Source organism: Hemiscyllium ocellatum, chromosome X (genome assembly GCF_020745735.1).
Source record: "Hemiscyllium ocellatum isolate sHemOce1 chromosome X, sHemOce1.pat.X.cur, whole genome shotgun sequence".
In the NCBI taxonomy this organism is placed as follows: Eukaryota; Metazoa; Chordata; class Chondrichthyes; order Orectolobiformes; family Hemiscylliidae; genus Hemiscyllium; species Hemiscyllium ocellatum.
In genome coordinates, this window is record NC_083453.1 from 22,057,310 (window position 1) to 22,079,402 (window position 22,093).

Consider the following 22,093-nt stretch of genomic DNA (forward strand, 5'->3'; position numbering starts at 1 on the left):
GGAGCAATCACTTGCCCCAGTGTGCTGTACATTAAATAGAAGTTTTTACTTCTCTGTAAAGATGTGGGGATGCAGGAATAAGTAGTCAAGGGTGGGATCATGGCTTCCACATCTAGGAAAGGGAAATGTTGCTCCATTGAATTTATCTCATTCTACATAATTACTGACTGGAAAGGAGTAGGCATGAGGGTTTTGTCAAGGGAGGGTGGGACAGAAAGAGATAACAAATGAACAAAAGCTCCCTTCCCGCATACAGTCTGTTCTGATATAATATGATAGTTCCTTTCCCGTGTGATCCCGTTTAAGAAAACCGTGTAATAGCAGCACAATTTAAACCAATGGGATCGGAATCACGTTATAGCCAATACAGGCAGGGAAAGTTCATGTTCTACAAATAATAGTCTAAATTCTTCAATCACATTACAGCCAATTCATGTGGAAGAAACACATGTTATAGCAGAACTGACTGTACTTATCACAGTGGCAACTCAAAGGAGGCCTTACAAACATCTTGGGAATACGCCTCAAATGACTTCACCTACAAGTTACTGCTGTTACAAGAACAAAATGCAGTTAGAATTTAACACACAGCAAAATCTCCCAAACAGCACTGTGGAATGACCAATCAGTCTGCTCTAGGTGGTGTTGGTTGAAGGAGGAATATTGACCAGAACATGGAGAACTTCCTTCCTTGTCTCCTAGGGTTCTTTATCATTTACCCAGAGAGGCAACTTGTGATAACTCAATGGCACAAGGCATAGCACAATGCACTGACGTTGACAGTATAGTTACTAATCCTTGTTGCTTGAGGCAGCCAGTTTAAATTTTCATTACCTATTCAAATAGGATAGGCTGGGAATATGATCGGTAATAAATGGAAACAAAGAACCTCGATAAGTTAATTATCTTTGCTGCTCCATGGGAAGGTGCATTGGTAAACATTTCCTCTCCACCCTCATGTGTTAGATTCTGCTTCATTCAGTTTAAGTTAGGACAGTTGCTCGTTTAAATCAAATAAGTACATTTTACATAGCACTGAAACTTTTCAGTGATATTACCAGTGTGTGAGAGTGTGTATGTGTGAGTGTGGTTTAGAAAATCTTTTTAATTATACAATTAGACTTTTTATACCCGATGGTTTTCATGAGACAACTCCAGAAACTGGCAACCTGAAAATAAAAGTCCAATCATTTTCCAATGAGTATAAATTTTGGTCCCTAACCTCCCTTGATCACCCAAGATATGTAATTGATTTCTGGAAAATATCATGAAGAAATAGCTCATGCTACTGACCACCATTACTTAAACGTATTTTTGAGAGTCAGCGAACACTGGCCTAGCCAGCGTAGAGTACCCAGTAGATATCTTAAGTCGATCACATTGTGTGGCTATAAAAAAAAGCCAGATCAGGCTGGGGTGACAGGTTCTCATTCCTGAAGGCCTTTTGTGAACTAGTTGGCACAATCCAGGAGATTACAAGATCACCTTCAGGTGCGAGCCCACAAATGACCAAGATTGAATTAAATTTGACAACATAGTCTATATGAGCTGAACTCTCATCATCTAAGTTCCTAGCCGGCACCACAATCTCTGAATTACCATACCCAACATGTCAGCAACAACTCTTGTGGAGAAAGTGCACATGCATGGACATTCAGCGATGAGAGAATAAGACTGGGCTCATCAGTGATACTCCTTGCAGTTGAATAGCTCAATAGTCGTGGTCAAACATCACGTGAGATTAATCACCATTCATTTAAGGTACTGAAAGGTATTTAGCACTATAGAATTGTCCCCCAGCATGCAGAAAACATAAGCAAATATTGACAATGGGTAGGGTTAAGCTGGTTTGGGGGGGGGGGAGGGGAGGGAAATAAGAAGCTAAAATTTGGTAAATATTTATAAATGCAGCTCATATTTAAAATATAGCTTCAGTTTAGTTATTAACTTGACCTGAAGACTTGAGCCAAACTTGATGTTACTGGAAATCCTGGGTATACCACAAGCTTCTCACATTTGCCAAAATTTCGACAAATGAAGACATGCAAAGGGGGAAGAAAAACCAAAAGTGCTCCTACATCATATTGCAGGATCCTGATAACATACTGAGATAAACCAAGAGGGCAGTAGTAACTACTTGGAAACTTCAGGTTCCAGTTTAATGACTGGCTTTCTTTCATTTTCCAAAAAAAAATTCATCACACACTAAACCAGGGAAATCTGCTCTGGAAGTAAATAAATTCAGTGGAAATCTCTGGAGCAACGTGGTTCCAGGCAGCAGCTCCATAAACCACCAGCATGGCTCGCAATCTATTTTAGGAGAGGTGCAATGCACTTAGAATTATCACATTGTTTTGTCAACCTAGTGGATGGTACGTTTATATTATGTTGCAATTTCTTGACTTCATGCAATGGCTCTGCTCCCTCTCCTCTGAGTGAACCATTCCCTTATTATGCAGAGAGACCTACTGTGAAGAATCAATACTTTCCTGTTGATTCTACCCTCAAGGGCTGCATTATTTATACATCCCAATTGGATTTTCAAGGTAAAGCTGTATATCAATAGATCTCCCAGGCATTGCTCAAAGTAAAGAAGGAATATATGTATTATGCTGTTAATGTTATGCTTCATCTAATCTATCACAAATTCTAATTGCTGTGAATTGGCATATCCTGATTAAATTAGAATTATAAACTAATTACTGTTAAACACACATCCTGAGGTCATATAAAAGTTAATTGTTATTTTGAACTTCTGTTTTTTTTAAAAAAACATTTTCCTGCATGATGCTTGAATTTTGACACACATCGGATATCCAATCACATTGCAGTCTGGGATCTAGGGTGTAATCTAGTTTGTGCAGTTAAAACCATTACATTGAATTTCAGGTTTCCGGTTAATGACTGGCTTTCTTTCAACTTTCCAAAAAAGGTTGTATCTATGACAGTATTATTTTGAGATGCATGTTAGGTGTAAAACTTTTGAAAGAACAGCTAGTGTCACATGATCTGTGACACTACTTGTGACATGCTATTTAATAAAGTCTGGAATTTTATCATCACAATGTATTATTCTGATAAGGTGCAGCTTTGTCCTTTTAAAACAAACAAAATCTAATTAGGAAAGTAAAAAGAAGCTTAGCTCAAAGCTTAATTATCCCATGGCCAGAATACTTTGTAAATGTACTGTACACAATTCTTCCATCAAAATGTTAATATTTGTTCCTTTAAGGCTGCAAAGTTAATTGCTTTTATGTGAGTTCATGCAACAGTCAATTGAGAGACCTGAGGAAAGGTCACTCAACCCCAAACATTAACTCTGATTTCTCTCTAAAAATTCTGGCAGACCTGCTGAGCTTTTCCAGCAATTTCTGTTTTTGTTTCTGATTTACAACACCCACAGTTCTTTTGGTTTTTATTTTGCATTTTAGTTCAGTTGTTTTGCATTCCTTTAGCTCGTCTTTGTCAACAATTTTCTTTTTGAAGAACTGAGATGCTGAAATTTGAGTGTAACAGTTAAATATGTTGATCAGGAAGGATGAGCATGATTAACTGTTTCATAAAAACAGTACGTAAGTTTTCATTTCCTGTATGTCACACTCTTTTGGGTAGCTGTATGAGCCTGCACTTATACACGCTGCTAAGGCCTGAAATTAGAAGGAAAGTTAGCCATTACAGCACAATTGAATTAAGATCCTTGCTGCTGTGTATAAGTTCCAGGACCACAAGGGTGCAGGAAAAGTATTTTGTGAATGATACACATAAAATTAACTTACAATTACCAAAATACTTGGGAGAATATGTATTCCATTGTAAGTTTGGAGGATGCAATCACTGTGAAAGTCAATAAGTTAAATGTACGGCTTAAAGATTAGTGTGGGATGAATGCGTTTCAGTTCATGGGCACTGGCACCAGCACTTGTGTAGAAGGGAGCTGTTCTGTTGGGCGGCTTCACTTGAATCATGCTGTGCCCAGTGTTCTGTGAATTGAATAACTAGGGCTGTAGACAGGGCTTTATATTAATTGGGGGGGGGTGCATTCAAGAGGAGGGCTAAGTTGTCTTATGAAGAAAAAGGACACAGTAGCATGGCAGGGAAACTATTTTAATAATGATACACAGAATAGAACAGGAAGGGACAGAGTGTACCAACATTGAAAAAGGCTGCAACCAGAGTGAAAGGTGGAACAAAATGGCAAGAAAGGCAAAAGCAATGTCCTTTTACTGAAATGCCCATAGTAATCAGAACAGAACAAATGAACAGTGGTTAATGGGTATGATCTTATAGTCATTCCTTAGACATGGTTATAAGGAGATCAAAGCAGGATATGTAACTTTTTCAAAAGGACAGGCAGGAGTGGAAGGATGGTGGGGTAGCTTCATTAGTAATGACATGAAATAAGTACAATAGCAAGAAATTTCTAAAATTAGATGATGTAGGTTCCATATGGGTGGAAGTGAGAAAAGACAATGGGACACTAGCTGGAGTAATCTATTATCCCCCTAACAGTAACAGTAACAAGGAATAACGCAGGAGATCATGAGGGTATGTAAAAAGGCAGCATATCAATCATGGATGGCTCTAATCTTTGAATAGATTGGGAAAATTAAATTGGCAAAGGTAACCACAAAGAGGAACTCAGACCATATTCAGGACAGTTTCCTAAAGCAATATGTTGTGGATCCAAGCAGCGATCTGGCAATGAGACAGGTTTAATGAATGATCTGATTAAAATGTCCTCTTGGTGACAACGACCATAACATGGTAACATTTAGCATTCAGTTTGAGAGTAAGAAATGTGGGATGGAAAAAAACTATGCTAAACTTAAAGAATGGCATTTACATAGAGATGAGGGCAGATGGAGTGGGAAAGGAGTTAGCAGAAAAGATGGATGAGGAGAGGTATAATGGCAGACATTTAAGAAAATAGCTTGTGCCTCACAACAGTGATATATCACAGTGAGGGAGAAGGATTCTAAAAAGGGGATAAACTGAATATTGTTGACCAAAGAAGTTAAGGATAGTATCAAGTTGGAAGAAAAAAATCATACAATGTGACAAAAATTTGTGATAAACCAGAGGATAGGGAAAAGCATGAAAATTACAAAAGATTACCAAACAGCAGAAAGAAAAGAAAACTGAGGGCAAACTAGCAGGTAATATAGAAACAGAAAAGAAGAGCTTTAAGGAGCAGGATAGATGGAGAACCAGTAGATGTAATATATTTGGATTTCCAAATGCCATTTGATAAGTTACTGCACAAAAATGTTACATAATAAGAATATGTGGGGTAGTATATTAGCATGGATACAGGATTGGTTAATTACTAGAAGATAGAGTTGCAATAAGAGGAGCATTGTTAGGATTACGAGGTACAACTAGTGGGGTTGTACAGGAATCAATGCTGAGGCCACAATTATTTGGAACTATATTAATGATTTGGATGATGGAAGTGAATGTACAATCACCAAGTTTGTAAATGACACAAAGTTAAGCACAAAAATAAGTAGTAGTGATGCAAAAAGCTGACAGTGGGTTATAGGAAGGTTGAGTGAATGGGCAAAAACACCTGGCAGACAGAATATAATGCGGGTCTATGAGGAATGTTTGGGGCACAAAGCTTCTTTGTTGCTGAAATTCCTTTGCCATTATGAAAGTTTGCTCCGTTTTCTGTTTGGTGATTTGACAAAGTGTGAAAGGAAAATAAAGAAGAAAAACAGATTGAACTGGAGATGATCGTTCTATCAGTATACTAATTTCACTACTGAAATTGGAAGAAGACAGAGCAAATTGTTTCAGAGACTGCTTCAGCACTTACAGAGAAGAGTAGCAAAATTATACTTGCAGAAATATCTACAAGACGTTTGTGGCCTTACCAAATACCAAATTCTTCTAGACAAGCACTCAAAAATATTTTTCAGTAACATGAGCAGTTAGACTTTCTCAAATACATTCCATAGTGCCATGAATTTACCTTCTGCCAATCCCATCATGCCATCTGCCCTGCTCACACTCTTCTTCCTGCGATGTTTCCTTCGGTTTATCTGGGGTGAGGGTGGGGAGTCCAGCTTGCTGCTTGAGGGACTTGAGATGCCTTCACCTATGGCAGCCCCTTCTTTGTAAAGGAAAACACAGATATGAAATAATCAGTGCTGCAATTCATTTAAGTCTCTTTTTCTCAAAGTATAGTGTGGGTAATAGGAGGCCATTTTGTCCACCCAACCAAATTTTTCTCCCCTACCCATGAATCAAATTGAGGTCCACTGCTCCTTGTATTGCTAACCACTCTAGAGACTGGAACACAAAATCTAGACTTTCAATGGAATGCAGAACTAAGGGAATGCTACACTGTTGGTGGCACGGTCATTCAGGTAGAGCATTAAACAAAAGTTGTGCCCACTGATAGCAACCAAGGTTGGAAACCTTGGCCTACCTTGCAATATGAAGCCAACTGTGGTATCTCCATTACCACAGTGCCTAAAATGATGCAATTCAGCATTCCAGAAATCAAATTTGGGTTCTTCCTGTTAAGGGCCGAGTCTCACATCATGCAATTGGTTTTGCACAAAACAACATGTTGTTTTATTTCAACATGAGAAGTCATAGAGTCATAGAGACGTACAGCACGGAAACAGACCCTTTGGTCCAACCCGTCCATGCCGACCAGATATCCCAACCCAATCTAGTCCCACCTGCCAATACCCGGCCCATATCTCTCCAAACCCTTCCTATCGATATACCCATCCAAATGCCTCTTAAATGTTGCAATTGTACCAGCCTCCACCACATCCTCTGGAAGTCTTTTTTCCCCCTCGCTTCAGGATAATGAAGTAATTTGCTTTTGATGATAACTTCTAAATCCCAAAAGAAATTACCTCTTACTTAATAAAGTATGAGATCAGCCCTTGATCACTCCATACCAAGTATTTTATGACATTCAAACTCAGTAGCAGCAGCCTATACTATCTACAAGATACAGGCCAAACTAAGTGTTCCAACTCCACTGGAATAAAAGAATGAACTGTAGACCCTCTGAAATCTGAAACAAAGACAGAAATTGGAAGGATGATGAAAAGCAAAACGTTATCTCTGCTTTCTCTCCACTGATGCTGCCAGACTTGCTTTTGCACTACAGAAATTCATCAAAGATCCTCAGACAGCTCCAAACCCAGGACCACTTCCATCTAGAAGGACATGGGCAGCAGATACATGGGCATACCACCACCTGCACATTCTCCTCCGAGCTACTCATCCTAAGTTGGAAATATATCACTGTTCCTTCACTGTCACTGGGTCAAAATCCTGGAATTCTCTCCTGACTGGCATTGTGGATCAACCCACAGCAGGCTGACTGCAGCAGTTCAAAAAGGCAGTTCACCCCCACCTTCTCAAGGGTCAGCTAGGGATGGGTAACAAATGCTGGCCCAGCCAGTGACGACTACATTTCACAATGAATAATAAAAAGGATTTGCATTTCCCTAGCTATAATTTATTTGTAATAGTAAAGTGCAGCCTTGTAATTGTCAGGCTAGAAAGCAATTTCTCCGTAGTGCTTCTTCATGACAGTGTGTTCAAATGCATAAACCTGTTGGATTAAACTCCTAGCAATTTAATATGCTGTTAATTTTGCATCTTATTTAGTTTCCATTGTATAATACAGTTGGTAGCATTGTCACAACTTGAGTCATAACGTTGTTGTGTCTCATGAAGCCATGATTTGGACTGGTACACCAGAACAGAGGTTGAACGACACTGTCAAAAGGACCATCCCAGAGATATACCTATTCAGCTCTACCCAGCTAAAGCCTCTGCAATAATTCTGTGGCTATTTTGAATCAATACAACAATGAACTGTACTTCCAAACATTCTCCAGAAGGGGTCACTGTTGACAAGTTTGTACCAATCACCCGGTCCCAGTTCTCTCTGCACTGGAAATAGCAGACAGTAAACATCGAAGTCGAGAGTGTGGTGCTGGAAAAACACAGCAAGTCAGGCAACAGCTGAGGAGCAGGAGAATCGATGTTTCGGGCAAAACCCTGCAAGTTCCCCTCCAAACCACTCACCATCCTGACTTGGAATTATATTGCCATTCCTTTACTGTCACTGGTCAAAATTGTCGAACACCCTTCCCAACAGTGAACTCCAGCTGTTCAAGAAGGAAGATCACTGCCACCTTCTCAAGGGCAATTAGAGATGGGCTGTGAATGCTGGCCCTGCCATCAAAATCCACGTTTCATGAATGATGAATTTAAAACAAAGAGGCTATTTCTTCAGTTGTCATCCCCTGGTGGTGTGGTCTGCTTGGCAGATGTTGGTAGGCTTTTGTGAGCTTGTTTGGTTAGTTTGTGTAAGATTGAATTACGAAGCAGAGCTGAGTGCTGCTAATGTGCTCTCACTCTTCTATTCCAGCATCAAATCACTTTGGATCTTACTGTTAAAAGATATGACAGTTTCCAAATTACATTTCTGCAGCATAAAAGTCATTTGGACTCTGAATGTGATCCCAATGGGATTTTCTATGGGTTCACTGTCATCGGCCAGTGCACTTAAATGGCTATTGGTTTGATGGCATGATTACATATATGGTACAAATGACAATATTTTCTTCATACTGATAGCACTGAAAACAGTCAGTCTTTACCTTGAGAACTCAAAATAGTATTTTAAAAATTGCATTTCGACAACATATTTTCAACTCTGCAATATATATTCCAAAACACTTCAGTTTAGTGACTGCCGTAAAGTATGCTAATGCTTCACCAAATCTGCACACTGCATGATTCTACACAAAAAAAATAGATATGTTACCAGATAATCTACCTCAGTAATAGTATTAAGTAGTAGTATTGGCCAGAATGCTGGGAAAAGGCTGGGACCTGATTGATATAAGCAATCTGAGGGACACAGGTAGGATAGGTAGTGACAAACTTTTCCCCTCAATAACCAGGGTCACCGTTTTAAGGTCAGGAGCATGAGGTTTAGAAGGGTTTAAGGAACATTTCTTTCACTCAGAGAGTTGTGGGTTTCTGGAATTCACTGCATAAAATGTAGTAGAGGCAGGAACCATCAAAATGTTTAAGTAGCATATAGATGAACACTTGAAACACCACAGCATGCAAAGCTATAGGCCAAGTGCTGGAAAATCGGTTTAGAACAGATAGATGTTTGATAATTGACATTTACAAATTAATCCTTCCTTATCATTAGAAGCTGGAACACAATTTTCTGTGTTAGCTTTCATGTATAGAAAATGATAGTTGGCACGCCCCTGAATTTGCTTTGCATTGGGAATGCTAATCATTAAATTTACCCTATGGCGACTTTCTTTCTTAAACGACTAAATAGTTTCAGCCATTCTCTGCAACTTCTGTAAATTTTTAAACCAACCTGTTCAGATGTGTTATGACACACCTCTGAAACAGGTGGGATTTGAACCTGGGCCTTCTGGCTTTGTATAATTAGCAGATACACTTTGCTACATTCAGAAGGTTAACCACCACACTGCATGGCTACTAGTTACTCATAGAGCTGCCATATTTTCCTTACCAGCAGTTTTTGAACTATTTTCACTCCACTGCTCACTACTAGAAATGGAGGAGCAGTTTGGGAACTTTCCTTTGACCTTGGAATCACCAACAATTGCTTGCTCAGCAACAGGGTCTAAACCACCAGCATGCAGAGAATCTATGGGAAAGAGACAATCCATGAATTACTCAATCTTTCACTTCTTAAGTTAAACTCTTGCACTAACTCTGGTGAAGCACAGCGTTGTTAATACGAGCGATCATTCAAACTACTTTTGCTGTGTTGTGAAATCAAATATTACAACTGTCAAAATGTTCTAAGTCTAGGGATTGAGAAGCAAATTCTTAATCCTCAAATGTACTAAAAAGATCAGAATGTTCGTCATTACCCAAATAGGATTATAATGATATATACACATTTGTCACCTCTGCATTCTCACACTGTTGAGATCAAGAGTCATCATGCTGTCTCCTACTCAAACCTAATCACTTAATACGCACAACACACACTGACAAGTACCTCATCTTGAATTAATTCTGAGCATTTTCGCTATCCAAAAAGACAAGAAGTTTCAAAGTGGAATAAAATATCTGGAGAAACTCAGCAGAGGTCTGGCAGCAGCTGTAGAGAGAGAAACAGAGTTCATGTTATTAGTCCAATATCACTCTTCAAATAAGTCATATTGTTAACTCTGTTTCTCTCTCCACAAGTGCTGCCAGACTTGCTGAGTTTCTCCAGCACTTTTATCATTTATTTCAGATCTTCAGCGTCCGCAGTACTTTGTTTTTCGTTTCAAAGAGGAATTTTGGAGAGTGAAGATTTATTGAGTGCTGCCATAGAGCGTATGTTGAGCTGTAATTACCAACACTTTCTTGCCCGCTGCCCATGAGTCCATTTAGGCTGGTGGAGGCACCACTGGTTGAAACAGCACGGGGTGGCCGCTTGCCAGGAACTTTAACTGTTGTCCTGAGAAGATCAATCTCTTTTCCATGGATGTTCTGCATATAATCCTGAGATGAAAAACAAGTAGAATTCACCAGGACTTGAAAATGCTGTTGGAATGGTGGAGGAAATATGTTTTAAACTTCAACGTCTAAGTGGCAACCTGACAGAGTGGACCCCCAAGCTATTAGAGATTCTGCCTGATTTTCATGCCAGGTTGGTGTCCAGCTGGCAAAGTTGAAAATGACCCCCGCTGAGTAGCATGACAATTCAAAATATCATGGTGATATGATAATTACAAACTGCTCCATTTTCACTTTGATAGTTTACAGCCATCACTTGCTCCAGTCTACTGGATTTCTACTTCGCAATTTCTCTCGGCCATCTCCATTCACATTATTCACACCATTCTGGCATTTTCCAACAGGGTAATTTCACAGTACGGAAATCTCTCATCTTGATGATACTGCACATTGGAAAATAGAAGTTAACAAATGATGAAGGACACAAGGAATTCACGGAGACCGTCAGTGTGGTTGGGAACGTCTGTCGGAGACTCTCCTAATAACTGAAGGAATCTGCCAGAGAAAGTCTGGTGGAAATCCCCTTAATATTCATAGTAATGTATGTATATATTATCTTTTGGGAATTTGGATTTCTAAAACATAGGCAGATGGATTTTAGTTTCAGTTCTGTGAAAGTAAAATTTTCAATGCCACAAATTATTTGGAACAGTGGAGCGTAGGTAGGTAGCACTGCTGCCTCACAGCACCAGGGTCCCAGGTTTGATTCCAGCCTTGGGTGACTGTCTGTGTGGAGTTTGCATATTCTCCCTGTGTCTGTGTGGGTTTCCTCCGGGTGCTCCGGTTTCCTCCCACAATCCAAAGATGTGCTGGTCAGGTGAATTGACCATGCTAAATTGCCCATAGTGTTAGATGCATTACTCAGAGGGAAATGGGACTGGGTGCGTTCCTCTTCAGACAGGTCGGTGTGGACTTGTTGGGCCAAAGGGCCTGTTTCTACACTGTAGGGAATCTAATCTAAATGGTTGTTAAGTAGTACAGAACCTCAACATTGTTAAAATTTCCAAGGTAGCAGATTCAGTGAAGAAATTAGCAGGATGCCTGCGGTGTTGATTGATGGAATGTTTACACTGATGAGTTCATGACTGACTGAGGAATCAGACCAATGGCCATTGATTAGTTTGACCTTCAGTTCAGGAGAATCAGGAGTTCAGGTCAGGAGAAAAAAAATGTCTGCTTGGAGGAAACTACATGTTCAGTTCAGGAGTATGGTTTACACCCTAGCAGAAGGATTTTAGTATGTGAAGTCTCCAAGCAGTGAGAGTTTGTGAAGAAGCTCTTGAATTGTCAGAATCAAAAGGAAATTTCGGCCAGTGCAACTGAAAATAAGTTTAGACCATCAAAATTGGAAAGAACTTTTGAAACAGTCTCAACAGTCTTAGGATGAGGATTGAAATGAATCAGTTAAGTAAGAAAGTAGAGTTAAGGGAGGAGTGATGTTTCTCTGGGATTTGAATATCTGTAAAAGATATTGCAAGGCAACAGTTTACAGCTTTGTTTTGCTGTTTATGCAATGCTCTTTCTAAATTGGCAAACATGTATAGCTTTGTTTGTTTTGTTTTGTTTTCTTTAATCAATGTTAAAGAAAATTTATAGCCTCGTGTGAATATGTTCGGTGACTGCAGCCAACTGCAAATGATTAAACTTATGATCCATCAAGCCAGGTTTCATGCTGGGATCTGACTTGTCCAGTATTACCATCAAATGGGATTATAACATATGCTCCATTATTTATAATTAAGAAAATTTGAAACAGACCCTGACTATAATCAATCAGAGGATCATCCAGGAGCTGGGAAGCTGTGGAAAGTTCACGTAGGGCTATTAGAGGGATTCATCGCATTGCATCCACCTGCACTTCAGTAACAAAATACATTACAGAGGATAATGATGCTGATGTTTTGAAAGCAGCAAATTTTCCAACCTACCAAGAGCAATGTCACAGACTGCTGATTTAACCAAAACACTGTTTTCCCAAGCATGAGAGATATGATTTTCACAGGCACACTTGCTTTAGCTGCAAATCCATTTGTGAAACAAAAGCATACAAAGTATACTTACATGTAAACTTGGATGATAGGACAAGATACCATTGTTACACAGTGTAACATATTTCTTCTTCCACTCTTTGTTTAGCGAGTTTCCACTCCTCTTCAACAACACACCCTGTCAAGAAACACACCTTAGAAAACCAGGATCAGTGGAGAAAATCTCTTGTCTCCCACACATGAGCTACTCGACACATCGCTCATTCAAACAACTCAGATCTAGAGAAACGTAGGGTGTTCTGTCTTTCTTGTAACCTAGATTATGATAAGTTTGTTTGAATGACAAAAGGATGGGATAAGATGGACAGAGTAGACTGTTTCTAATAGTTAAGGAGTCTCGAGCAAGGGACCATGCACACGACATTATATGCAAGTTATTTAAAAAGATGGCAGGAGAAACATGATAACATGGAGAGTTGTGAGGCTGTGGAATTCATTTCCAGGATTACGAGTTGAAGTGATGGAAATATTCAAGATCTGATTGGATAGAAGAATGAAAGAAAATGGGAACAAGTTAGATAAATATGATTTCGATTATTGCTCGTATGGAGGGTAAACACGAACATGATTGGCTGTACCAAATCACCCTTTTCCTTGTTGTAACTTAACTTTAGTAACATATAAATAAAATTATGTGAGACTTCCTGGTACTCATGGTAATGGAATCACACCTAACAGTAATCAACACCTTCATGAGGAAAGAAAACTGAAGCGAGACAAAGGTAAACAGTTGGCTTGCTTGGCAAATAGCCCTCTTCCTTGTTGTAACTTAATTTTAGTAACATGTAAATAAAACTGTGAGAGACTTCCTGGTACTTTCTGTTCTACTAAACCACATTCAAAAGCCACCTAACATATTTGACCTACTAATGGAAGGGAATAATTAGATTTTTAGATTTTATTGTCAAGTATAGGAGTACAGGAGTACAGCGAAAATTCAGCACAAATGGAGCCATCTTAAGTACCAAAGTACCCACGTACAAAAAAGGCTTAGGTACAAAGTGGTACGAGAAACGGGAGTTAAAAAGTTAAGCATTACTTCACAGAATAGTAGAAAAATAAAGAAGTAAAATTAGTAAAAAGTAGAATTAAAAATTAAATATAGTTCATCAGTCTATGGGGAGCTAATGTCACTCAAGATCTGTTGAGTGATAGAGGAATGGGACCAGAAACAGGGAGATAATGGGCTTGAACGTGTGGCTGAGGAACTGGTGCAGGAAGCAAGGATTTAAATTCTTGGATCACTGGGGTATGTTTTGTGGTAAGTATCAATTCTACAAGAGAGACGGTTTGCACCTTAATAGGTTAGGGACCAGCATTCTGGCAGGCAGGTTTGCTGCTGCAACACAGCTACGTTTAAACTAAGTAGCGGGGGGGGGGGGGAACAAACTGGATGTTTAAGAAGGAAATTGGAGGGAAAGTTAGAACAAGGGAAGTCAAGAAAGTCAACTGTATCAATGAGGCAGAAACCTCAAGAAGGGGTCATGATGTAAGGTTGAGTGAAATAGGAGTTGATGGGAAGGGTGAGGGCAGTAACAAATTAAAAATACTATACATGAATGCACGAAGCATTAGAAATAAGATGGATGAGTTTGAGGCTCTTTTGAAATTAGCAGATACGATATTGTGGGGATGACTGAGACGTGGCTTCAAGTGGACAGGGCCTGGGAAATGAATATTCAAGGCTACATGTGCTATCGTAAGGACGGACTGACGGGCAGCGGGGATGGGGTGGCCATGTTGGTAAGGGATGATATTCAGTCCCTTGCGCGGGGGGGTCCTAGAATCAGGGGATATAGAGTCAGTGTGGATAGAGCTGAGAAATACTAAGGGTAAAAAGACCCTCTTGGGAGATATCTACATGCCCCCAAACAGTAGTCTGGATGTCGGATGTAAGTTGAATAAGGAGCTGAAATTGGCCTGTCGCAAAGACATTACTACAGTTGTTATGGGGGATTTCAACATGCAGGTAGACAGGAGGAATCAGGATGGTATTGGACCTCAAGAAAGAGACTTTGTGCATCAGAGATGGATTCTTAGAACAGCTGGTGCTGGAGCCGACCAGGGAGAAGGCAATTCTGGATCTGATATTGTGCAACGAACCAGAATTGGTCAGGGACCTCGAAGTGAAGGAGCCATTGGGAAGTAGTGACCATAATACAATAAGCTTCAATCTGCAATTTGAGAGGGAGAGGGTACAATCGGAAGTGACAATATTTCTGTTGAATAAAGGGAACTATGGAGCTATGAGGGAGGAGCTGGCCAAAGTTCAATGGTGCAATACCTTAGCAGGGATGACAGTGGAGGAACAATGGCAGATATTTCTGGGTATAATGCAGAAGTTGCAGGATCAGTTCATTCCAAAAAGGAAGAAAGATCCTAGGAGGAGGCAGGGGTGGCCGTGGCTGACGAGGGAAGTTAAGAAACATATAAAGTTAAAAGAGAAAAAGTATAACATAGCAAAGATAAGTGCGAAAATGGAGGACTGGGAAGTTTGTAAAGAACAACAGAGGATTACTAAGAAGGAAATACGCAGAGAAAAAATGAGGTACGAAGGTAAACTGGCCAATAATATAAAGGAGGATAGTAAAAGTTTTTTTAGGTATGTGAAAGGCAAAAAAAATGGTTAAGACTAAAATTGGGCCCTTGAAGACAGAAACAGGGGAATATATTACGGGGAACAAAGAAATGGCAGAAGAATTGAATTGGTCCTTCAGATCTGTGTTCACTGGGGAAGACACAAGCAATCTCCCTGAGGTAACAGTGGTTGAAGGACCTGAACTGAAGGGAATTTATATTTGCCAGGAATTGGTGTTGGAGAGACTGTTAGGTCTGAAGGTTGATAAGTCACCGGGGCCTGATGGTCTACATCCCAGGGTACTGAAGGAGGTGGCTCGAGAAATCATGGATGCGTTGGTGATTATTTTCCAGAGTTCGATAGAGTCAGGATCAGTTCCTGCAGATTGGAGGGTGGCTAATGTTGTACCACATTTTAAGAAACGTGGGAGAGAGAAAGCAGGAAATTATAGACCAGTTGGTCTGACCTCAGTGGTGGGAAAGATGCTGGAGTCTATTGTAAAGGATGAAATTACAACACATCTTGATAGTAGTAACAGTATAGGTTAGAGTCAGCATGGATTTATGAAGGGGAGATCGTGCTTGACTAATCTTCTGGAATTTTTTGAGGACGTAACTCTGAAGATGGACGAGGGATATCCAGTAGATGTGGTGTACCTGGACTTTCAGAAAGCTTTTGATAAAGTCCCACATAGGAGGTTAGTGAGCAAAATTAGGGCGCATGGTATTGGGGGCAAAGTACTAACTTGGATTGAAAGTTGGTTGGCTGATAGGAAACAAAGAGTAGTGGTAAACAGCTCCATTTCGGAATGGCAGGCAGTGACCAGTGGGGTACCGCAGCTTTTTACAATATATATTAATGATATAGAAGATGGTATTAGTAATAACATTAGCAAATTTGCTGATGATACGAAGCTGGGTGGCAGGGTGAAATGTGAGGAGGATGTTAGGAGATTACAGGGTGACTTGGACAGGTTAGGTGAGTGGTCAGATGCATGGCAGATGCAGTTTAATGTGGATAAATGTGTGGTTATCCACTTTGGTGGCAAGAACAGGAGGGCAAATTACTACCTAAATGGAGTCAAGTTAGGTAAAGGGGCAGTACAGAGAGATCTGGGTGTCCTTGTACACCAGTCAATGAAGGTAAGCATGCAGGTACAGCAGGTAGTGAAGGAGGCTAATAGCATGCTGGCCTTCATAACAAGAGGGATTGAGTATAGAAGCAAAGAGGTTCTTCTGCAGCTGTACAGGGCCCTGGTGAGACCACACCTGGAGTACTGTGTGCAGTTATGGTCTCCAAATTTGAGGAAAGACATTCTGGCTATTGAGAGAGTGCAGCATAGGTTCACGAGGTCAATTCCTAGAATGGCGGGATTACCTTACACTGAAAGACTGGAGCGACTGGGCTTGTATACCCTTGAGTTTAGAAGACTGAGAGGGGATATGATTGAGATGTATAAGATTATTAAAGGATTCGACACTCTGGAGGCAGGAAACATGTTTCTGCTGATGGGTGAGTGCTGAACCAGAGGACACAGCTTAAAAATACGGGGTAGACAATTTAGGACAGAGATGAGGAGAAACTTCTTCACCTAGAGATTGGTGGCTGTGTGGAATGCTCTTCCCCAGAGGGCAGTGGAGGCCCAGTCTCTGGATTCATTTAAGAAAGAGTTGGATAGAGCTCTCAAGGATTGTGGAGATAAGGCAGGAACAGGATACTGATTAAGGATGATCAGCCATGATCATATTGAATGGTGGTGCAGGCTCGAAGGGCAGAATGGCCTACCCCTGCACCTATTGTCTATTGGTGCTATATAGGATACACATGGCAGAGTTGGAACAGCTTGGAGTTGAAGGAGCATTGTGCATTGTTTGAGAGTCCACACAGCTCAGCTTCCTCCTTCACTGGCTCAAACACGTCTTTAGTGGCAACTACATCAGGTGGGAACAGAAAACAGGAAATTGGACCAAAAAGAAGAGAACTTGCATGTTGAAATAAGAAGCTTGCAGTAATGCTTTGCACATTATGAAGAACAACTTCTGTTCATAAAATGTCTTTAAATTTACAAGATATCCCATGGCATTTAACAAATTGGGATAAGGAGAGGAGTGGAAAATGTAATGGACACTGAATACGAAGTAGGAGAAGTCAGTTAAGGGATATATTCTGAAGGATTGGTTTTGAAGGTGGAGAGAAGATTTAGCAAGGATAATTAGAATTAGTGAGAGTGTGGAAACAGCTGAAGTCTCTGCTACTGATGGTGGAGCACAGAAATCCACAGGCTGAACAATGGAGTGAGTCAAGATGTTTGGTTAGAGGAAACTGTACAATTGTGTGAGACCACAGAGAAGTCTGTGAATTAGATGACAGGTTTCAATGGCATGTCTGCAGGGTCTGCAACTTCATATCGTATAGGAGAGTAGGGAGGAAACAGGTTGTAGTTTTTGTTAAACAAGTAACATTCAAGTCTTTCAGGATTATAGCCATTTGAATTGTGGCAATGCTGTGGCTTTAAGTGGTATATTTTGTCCTGGTTTCTTTTAAGAAAGAGTTTGAACAAGAGGTGACGAGCTGTCCATGGTAACATAAAGCGCTTGTGAGGCGTTGGGTTTTTAAAAAAATGTTGGAAAAATAGCCTGGATGGATGTGACCAGCTCTCACAGACCAGGATTTCTAGGGTTTGTTTTAGCCTTTAGATTCTTAGAAGCTGTTGGAGTTTTAAACAAGTAGAAGTTATTTTTCTCTCTCTCGGTTTCAGCTAGAAGCTGAGACTTCTCTTCCTACTGCAGGCATTGCATGTGAAAAAATCTGATTTCTGAATTTACCTTTATGCTGAGGGGTGTGTTTATGGGTCATTGCTATATTGGAACAGTTAAGTAGTAATAGTTACTGTATCTAGTATTCTGTTATGTTTCTCATCAGAGTTAAGTTATTCTAAGTTCTTCTTTCTTTTGTTTGTATTTTAACTATAGTGTTTGAACAAATTGTGTTTTGCATAAACACCAAGTAGTTTGACCAATTGAATTATATCTGGAACACAGCACTTTATATTTGCCTTTATTATAAGAAAATAATTAGCACCTAGGCTACCTTCTTAAAATATTTTGAAGGGAGTCTGATCTGGAAACGTTATTGAGCTCATCTCACAAATTACATCTCATTTTCAGTTATAATCGATGTGCTATTGTAGACTGTCAGAACAATTAAGGGTGACAGCTAAAACTCTAAAATACCATCCAAACACGCACACCAGAAAGTTCGGATTCTTGTTTACACACAGCTTGGCAGATGCCAAGAGCCTCTATAATACTTCACCCAAATGGCCATTCTCTATATAAGCACCTGAATAGCAGCTATTCAGCTATAAACACATCACCACATAGTTTGATTTCATCACACAAGCATATTTCCAACAGCATGCCCATTCGGAGCTGGGAAACTGACTGAGTTTTCTTTCCCACTAAGGATAATTGTATAACCCCTGACTAGTATCCCCACCCTGGTCAGTTAACGTATGTATGGAATGAATAGTTCAGATATTCCCTGGCCCTCCCAAATGATCCATGTTGCACTCTCCCAGCTTGGGCACTATGATGAGGGGACAGAGGTAAAGAAGAGTTTAAGTGATATTTATCAAGAACTGTGAATGTTGCTGATACCTACCTGTTTAATTGGGATTGCACGGCCACTTCCAATATTATCTGCTTTACTGTCGAGACTCCTCCGCTCTGTATCGCTTCCCCGCCGAGTCTAGGGAGGGAATGAGAACATAGTGTCAAACCAAAGTTGAAGTGCTTGTTCTCATTAAAAACATCCTGACTCTCCCTCTGCCTAGAATGAAACACCTTAGAGTTTTTACAGTGATGGTAATTAGATTAGATTAGATTACTTACAGTGTGGAAACAGGCCCTTTGGCCCAACAAGTCCACACCGACCCACTGAAGCGCAACCCACCCATACCCCTACATTTACCCCCTACCTAACACTACGGGCAATTTAGCGTGGCCAATTCACCTGACCTGCACATCTTTGGACTGTGGGAGGAAACCGGAGCACCCGGAGGAAACCCACGCAGACACGGGGAGAACGTGCAAACTTCAGTAATAACTGAAGCTAATGCTGAAGTCTGACTCTATGAAAGCTGAGTGAGTAGCTGAATTGGGGCCAGATCATCTCAAGGATAAATATAAACACACAGCAACCCATATCTATCAGCAAATCAGAACATCCACTGCACTGCTGCATAGAATGGCACTGTTGTTGTAGTATTGCATGGCTGTGACTGTTTCCCTGGCATCTTTCACATACACTGTGGTGTTCTGTCATCCTGTTGAAGTCCAGCTTTTCTCTCAAGCAATTGAGGTTTCGCAATACATTTGGTTTTCCGAGATGGAAAATTGAGACTGAAAACTATTACAATCACATCTGTCCCATTTATCATGGGGGTATAAACCACTGCTTCTGAATGGGTGACCAGCAGTTTTTAATCCTCAGGAAACAGACTGTGTTTTTTTAATCAAACAAGTCAGCAGAATAGAAAAGGTCACATTCTGAAATTCTGAATTAACCCTTCGATTGGCAACAGCTTCAATGAAATTAGCTCGTCAGCCTTCCAGTTATGTACCTAACTCTGCTGAAACTCTGGATTTGATTCTCTCTCTATTCCAGCCTCTGCTCTTACAAGCACTGGAGCAGTTCTAGCAAAGTCAATAAAAGAGTTCAGCTTCATGCTTCACAGCTGTTACTGTTTTCAGTCTGGCTACTGAAAGATTAGAGAAGTGCAAATTAGGATGTATGTGAAAGGCACCATATCCAGCTCAGATCACACAGAAATGTTTGGACTCCCTCTGCAATTTATGTCACATGATTAGCTTTTAGTCCTGCTGTACATTTCTAAAAATGATGTGGGAATCATTTTTGGGAATAAATTGGACCACTTGATCCAGGTAAACATCCAAAAACACCAAATTTGGAACATCCTTTGTTACGTCCAGACTCAAGTATTTCAATGGTGGACTCCATCAACTCCAAACTGTTCCAACTCTACCACGTGTATCCTATATAGCACCAAGTCCCATTCCTCAATCACCCCACAGACCTGGAGTGACATTAGCTCCCCATAGACTGATGAATTATATTTAATTGTTCATTCTAATCTTCAAATCCTTCCATGGCTTCACCCACCTTCTCTCCAATTTCCTTCAGAATGATCTATATTCCCAAACATCTACTGTACATTCCCCCTAACCTCTTGCCCTTCTTTGTGTTTTCACCTGATTTGGATTCATCCTCTGAGGTTCCCAACCTAAACATCTCCATCTCTTATAAAGCTACTCCCAAAGCCAATTGCTTTGACGAGGTTTTCAATCTCTTCCCAACACAGCATGCGTTCTTCGAGGAGTGGGGGACAGAGAAAGAGAGAGAGAGAAAAACAAAGGAATTACTCTGCATAAATGAAACTCCTAAAAAAAATGATCACGAGCCAATAATCTGTTCCTTTGTGATGGTGACTGATAGATAAACAATAGCCAAGACACTGGGGATATCTTCCCTGTTCTTCTTTAAAATTGTTCCATGCGATCTTCAACGTTCCATGGGATCTTCAATGTTCCATGGGATCTTCAATGTTCCATGGGATCTTCAAGAATATACATCCTACCAAAAAGATAGGCAGGTGGGCAGAGAGGATGGGGTTGCCTTATTAGTAAGAAATGAAATTAAATCAATAGTAAGAAATGAAGTTGGGTCAGATGTGTAGAATCTGTGTGGGTCGAATTGAGGAATCACAAAGGTGAAAAAAGCCATAGTTGGAGTTCTGTCCAGACCTCCAAACAGTAGTCAGGAGCTAGAGTGCAAGATACACCAGAAGATAGAAAAGATGTGTAGGAAAGGCAAAGTTACAGTGATCTTGCGGGGTTTCAATATGCAGGTGGACTGGGAAAATCAGGTTGGTAGTGGATTGCAAGAAAGGGAATTTGTGGAATGTCTACGAGGTGGCTTTTTGGAGCAGCTTGTGGTGAAGCCCATTAGGGAACAGGCAACACTGGATTTAATGTTGTGCAATGAGACAGACTTGATAAGGAAGCTTAAAGTGAAGGAACATTTAGGAGGCAGTGATCATAATATGATTGAATTTACTCTGCAATTTGAGAGGGAGAAGATAGAATCAGAGGTAACCGTATTATAGCTGAATAAAGGCAACTACAGAGGCAAGAGGGAGGGGCTGGGTAGAATTGATAGGGAGGAGAGTCCAGCAGGAAAGACAGTGGAACAGCAATGGCTGGAGTTTCTGGGAGTAATTCAGGAGACACAGAGATTCATCCCAAGAAAAAGGAAGCATGGTACAGGGAGGGTGAGGCAACCATGGCTGACTAGGGAAGTCAGGGGTAGCGTACTTCAGTTGTTGGTAAAGTGTTGGAGAAGGTTATAAGAGATAGGATTTATAATCATCTAGAAAAGAATAATTTGATGAGGGATAGTCAGCACGGTTTTGTGAAGGGTAGGTTGTGCCTCACAAACCTTATTGAGTTCTTTGAGAAGGTGACCAAACAGGAAGATGAGAGTAAACCGGTTGATGTGGAGTATATGGATTTCAGCAAGGAGTTCGATAAGGTTCCCCACAGTAGGCTATTGTAGAAAATGCGGAGGAATGGGATTGTGAGAGATATAGCAGTTTGGATCAGTAATTGGCTTGCTGAAAGAAGATAGAGGGTGGTGGTTGATGGGAAATGTTCATCCTGGAGTCCAGTTACCAGTGGTGTACCGCAAGGGTCGGAATTGGGTTCACTGCTGTTCGTCATTTTTATAAACGACCTGGATGAGGGCATAGAAGGGTGGGTTAATAAATTTGCAGACGACACTAAGGTCGGTGGAGTTGTGGATAGTGACGAAGGATGTTGTAGGCTACAGAGAGACG

General features: G+C 40.4%; 1 protein-coding gene across 1 annotated transcript in view; it reads right to left on the reverse strand.

Moving 5' to 3' along the window:
* Positions 1–22,093, reverse strand: part of LOC132805702 (arf-GAP with GTPase, ANK repeat and PH domain-containing protein 1-like) — a 199,134-nt gene that overhangs the window by 21,201 nt on the left and 155,840 nt on the right. The window contains exons 9-13 of the mRNA XM_060820893.1: positions 18,841–18,927; positions 12,613–12,717; positions 10,389–10,536; positions 9,548–9,685; positions 5,975–6,115 (exon numbers count right to left, since the gene is read on the reverse strand). Of these exons, the coding sequence (XP_060676876.1) occupies positions 5,975–6,115; positions 9,548–9,685; positions 10,389–10,536; positions 12,613–12,717; positions 18,841–18,927 (619 nt within the window). The remainder of the gene's footprint in view (positions 1–5,974; positions 6,116–9,547; positions 9,686–10,388; positions 10,537–12,612; positions 12,718–18,840; positions 18,928–22,093) is intronic.